Source organism: Puntigrus tetrazona, unplaced genomic scaffold (genome assembly GCF_018831695.1).
Source record: "Puntigrus tetrazona isolate hp1 unplaced genomic scaffold, ASM1883169v1 S000000151, whole genome shotgun sequence".
NCBI lineage: Eukaryota > Metazoa > Chordata > Actinopteri > Cypriniformes > Cyprinidae > Puntigrus > Puntigrus tetrazona.
This window is the reverse complement of record NW_025047827.1, coordinates 327,501-332,500: the sequence shown is the minus strand read 5'-3', so window position 1 is coordinate 332,500 and position 5,000 is coordinate 327,501. Positions and strand designations below refer to the sequence as shown.

The 5,000-nt window shown below is 35.9% G+C and overlaps 1 protein-coding gene across 5 annotated transcripts in view; it reads left to right on the top strand.

Annotated features, from left to right (window-relative positions):
• Positions 1 to 3,823, top strand: part of zgc:165508 (uncharacterized protein LOC100101652 homolog) — a 26,362-nt gene extending 22,539 nt beyond the window's left edge. For all 5 annotated transcript variants that reach the window (XM_043230465.1, XM_043230468.1, XM_043230467.1 and 2 more), the window contains 2 exons: positions 160 to 291; positions 2,189 to 3,823. In XM_043230465.1, coding sequence (XP_043086400.1) covers positions 160 to 291; positions 2,189 to 2,700 — 644 coding nt within the window. In that variant the 3' untranslated portion in view covers positions 2,701 to 3,823. The remainder of the gene's footprint in view (positions 1 to 159; positions 292 to 2,188) is intronic.
• The last annotated feature ends 1,177 nt before the right edge of the window (positions 3,824 to 5,000 follow it).

The window sequence follows — 5,000 nt, the reverse complement described above, 5'->3', positions numbered from 1 at the left end:
TATGTGGTTTTACTGTACTTTTAATTATTTTTGCTTTATTGTATTTGATTTTATTTATTGATGTTTTATTTGCTGTTTTGTTAAAATATGCATATAAAATAAATAAATATTTTAATGTGTATGTAATGTGATTTTTTTTTTTTTTTTTTTTTCAATCAGGAGTGGCGGAGCAGTTTGCCATCGCAGAGGCAAAGCTTCGAGCCTGGTCTTCAGTAGACGGCGACGAGTCTAATGACGACTCTTATGATGAAGACTTTCTACCTGCAAACGAGCCCGTTACACAGAGCACAGGTACACGCACACACACACACACACACACACACACACACACACACACACAGACACACAGACACAGACACAGACACAGGATTTCAGTTCCTTAATGATGCACAAGGTTGCTATTGATTTCAATATTATTAATGATGTAGTGATTTGATCGCAGCATCTACTTTTATATAATAATTATTCATGTGTTATGGTTTAATATAAGGGCTAATTTTTATCGCGTTCTTTAAAATTTTTTTTTGTGGTAATGCTGTTGTTGTGTGTCAGTATACTGCATTTATTTCACAATAAATTATATATTTTATATATAATATATTTTAATTATTCACATGAAATTATTTTTATAAATAATATTACTATTTACACTTTATTTATGTTATAGTAAATTACAATATATGTATTTAAAATCAATTTTTATTTAGGTTGTAAGTCCTATATATTTATTCATTATTTGTTTATATTTTAATTAGATTAATACAGACTTCTCTGTATTTTCTTTCTTTCTTCCATCCTTTTATCTGTTTTTGTCATTTTCTCTGCTCATCGCAGCACAGACATTACTGTCCTAGTGCCCTACTTTTATTCAGAAAAAATCCTTCTCTCTCGTTTTGCTCTCCGGCGCTATTTGATATCCCAGCATTCATTTCTCCTGCATGTTTAATGTGTTGTGCTGCGGCAGAGCGTGGAGAGAGTGAAGGGAATCTAGTCTCTTGCACGGCTAGAGTTTGCAGTGTGTTAATCAGACACGCTTCGAGCGACAGCTAACTGTTGAACGCCAAACGCTGCAGCGACGCCACTGTCAGACATATTTGATCTTTAATACATAACCGCCATCCTGGAAAAATGAAACTGTCAAATGATGGTGAAGGGAAAACACTGAAGTGCCTGGCATGTTACTTTCCATTTAAAATAACATTATGCAACATAAATAATGTAAATTATATTTGTATATTATAAACATTAATATATATACATGTGTAATACATATGTTTTACTTTGTTTTTATCTATTTATTTATTTATCTATTTATTTATTTATTTATTTATTTAGTTCATTCATTTATTAGTTAATTTATTATTACTACTATATACTTGTGTGTCTGTGTGCATATATTTGTGTATATATATATATATATATATATATATATTTATATACTATTATATATATATATATATATATATATATATATATATATATATTTATATATTATATATTATATATATATATATATATATATAATATATTTATATATTATATATTATATATATATATATATATATATATATATATATATATATATATATATATATATATATATATATATATATATATATATATATATATATATATATATATATATATTTTATATATATATATATATATATATATATATATATATATATATATATATATATATATATATATATATATATATATATATATATATATATATATATATATATATATATATATATATATATATTTATATATATTATATATATTATATATATTATATATATATATATATATATATATATATATATATATATATATATATATATATATTTTATATATATATATATATTTTATATATATATATATATATATATATATATATATATTTTATATATATATATATATATATATATATATATTTTATATATATATATATATATATATATATATATATATATATATATATATATATATATATATATATATATATATATTTATATATATATATATATATATATATATTTATATATATATTTTATATATATATTTTATATATATTTATATATATTTATCTGTCTTATCTGCTTCTCTAGTAATTAAATGTATTTTTCCAGTAAAAGTGAACGTGCTTGGTTGAAGTATTGATGTTTCTGTGATCTCTTCTCAGATCTGTCCTCGTACCCTCATTACCTGCGGGATCTTCTGCACACTCAGGTGTGTCGGTCTCACCTGCGGGGGCGTGGCCTGTGCGAGGCGGAGAGCGGCGTGGGCGCTGACCTCTCGCCCCCCGTGGGGTCACCGGGGTCGCCGTCCGACACGCTCTGCTCCAGCATGTGCAGTTTGGACGAGAGACACCCATTGCTTCGGGATCTCGGGCGTCACACGGACACGCCCGCCGCAGACCTCACCGCCAAGATCCTCGGCGCTCTTCAGGAAGGGGAGGAGCTACTGTTAGCCCGCCTACACAGGGCGGGGCACAGGCGAGGCCACTCCCCCTGCTGCTTGGAAACGTTCTCCGAGACGTTCGAAGACGAGGACACACCTTGTAAGGACTGCGGGGCCGGAGTCTGCCTCCCGCCGGAATATTCCACGCGGAGGAAGGTGTCGGATGTGGCTTCGTCTGGCGTTGTCTCGCTCGACGAGGAAGACGTAGACGAAGAAGAGGGAGAAGAGCAGTGAACGATGCACGTTTAGTTCGGACTGCACCCTTTAGATTTGCATTCTAGCTCCACCCACTTATTTTGAATTCGGACTTCACCTGTTGGGTTTGCATTTAGGATCCACCCACTAATTTGCATTCGGACCCCATCCTTTGTTTTGCATTCGAGCTCCACCCACTTATTTGCATTTTGACTCCACCTGTTTATTTGCTTTAAGGTTTCGCTCACTTATTTTGCATTCGGACTCCGCCTACATTTGGGCTCAAACTACCTTATTTGTAATCAGACTCCACCCAGTTTTTTTGCATCGGGGCTCCACCCACTTATTTGCTGTCGGACACCACCCGTTGATTTGCATTCAGACTCCGCCCACTTATTTGCATTTCGGGGCGCCAGTTGCTCGTGTCTTTCAGAAAACACTGAATCTTTCGTTCTCAGGCTCACGGGAAAAAAAAAAAAGCATCTTGACGAACTTAATGGAGGAACGCAAGACTGACGTCGACCTCATTATCATGCATGTGTTGCGCAAGTGCCGGACTGAGCGCGACGTCCAGGACGTCCAGTTGTTTCGCACGGTTTGTGGATTTGGCTGTTGTGTATTCCCGCTCCTCATGTGACGCAGGCCCCATTGCATTCTGGGTCTTGATCACATGACGCCTGTTCCCCGGTCCCTGGTTGGCATGGCTTGCTGATTACGTCAAAAACTTACCGTCGTTTACGAAGCGACGCACGAATGCCGAATGTTTATACCATGATATAGAATGCATAAGAATACAGACGATCAAGTTATGCTGATTTTTCTATTATTATTATTATTATTATTATAAATTTTGATTATATTATTAAATGGAATGTTAGTTTTTTCGCCCGTTTTAAAGCATTTTCGTCCTCAGATGGACACCATGAATGTTTCGGAGTTGATCCAGTGTTGGTAAATGTGGGTCGGTTTGAAGGACTTTGGGAGAGTTGCTCTATTTTTGTACGTGTGGTTTTTGCGGTGAATTTGGAGTAAGTGAGTAACGCTGTGGTTTGTTCACAAGATGCTTGTTTATTGCTTTCTTTCTCTCTTTCTGTCTCTGAATTATCACTGTGTGATATTGTCTACATCAGGAAAAAAAAATAATACTAATGTGAAAACGAAATGAGCGGCCCTTTTTCTTTCTTCGTCTCTGTTTGTAATTGTGTTACTGTCGCTCATCCTGGTTTTGTTCTTTGCGTTCGGTAAATGTCAAGCACTCTGTTTTTCTATAAGGACCACTTTTGTTCTCAGACGTTCCAGTGTTACCATGGAGATCTGTGATTCACAGAGAAATTATGGGTTATAGTCAATCAGACAGTTTTGACAATCTAATTAGTACACACACACACACACACACACACACACATCTATCTATCTATACACTCACTCACTCACATCTACATACAGCCACTCTCTCTATGCATACACACACACACACACATGCACACACACTCTCTATCCACACACACTCTCTCTCTCTCTATCTATATACACACACTCCTTATCCACACACACACTCACTCTCACTCTCTCTCTCTCTCTATCTATATACATACACACTCCTTATCCACACACACACGCACACACTCTCTATCCACACACACTCTCTCTCTCTATCTATATACACACACTCCTTATCCACACACACACACACACACACACACACACACACTCTATCCACACACACACACACACACTCACTCTCTCTATCCACACACACTCACACACACACACACACACACACACACACACACACACTCTATCCACACACACTCTCTCTCTCTATCTATAAACACACACACTCCTTATCCACACACACACACTCTCTCTCTATCCACACACACACACACACACACTCACTCTCTCTATCCACACACACACACACACACACACACACATCCACACACACTCACACACACACACACTCACTCTCTCTATCACACACACACACACACACACACACTCTCTCTCTCTATCACACACACACACACACACACACACTCTCTCTCTCTCTACACACACACACACACACTCTCTCTATCCACACACTCACACACACTCACTCTCTCTATCCACACACACACACACACTCTATCACACACTCTCTCTCTATCTATACACACACACACTCCTTATCCACACACACACACACACACACACACACACTCTCTCTATCCACACACACTCACACACACACACACTCTCTCTATCCACACACACACACACACACACACACACTTTATCTATCTATCTATCTTTCTATCAAGTGTGTGTGTGTGCACATTATACACACACACACA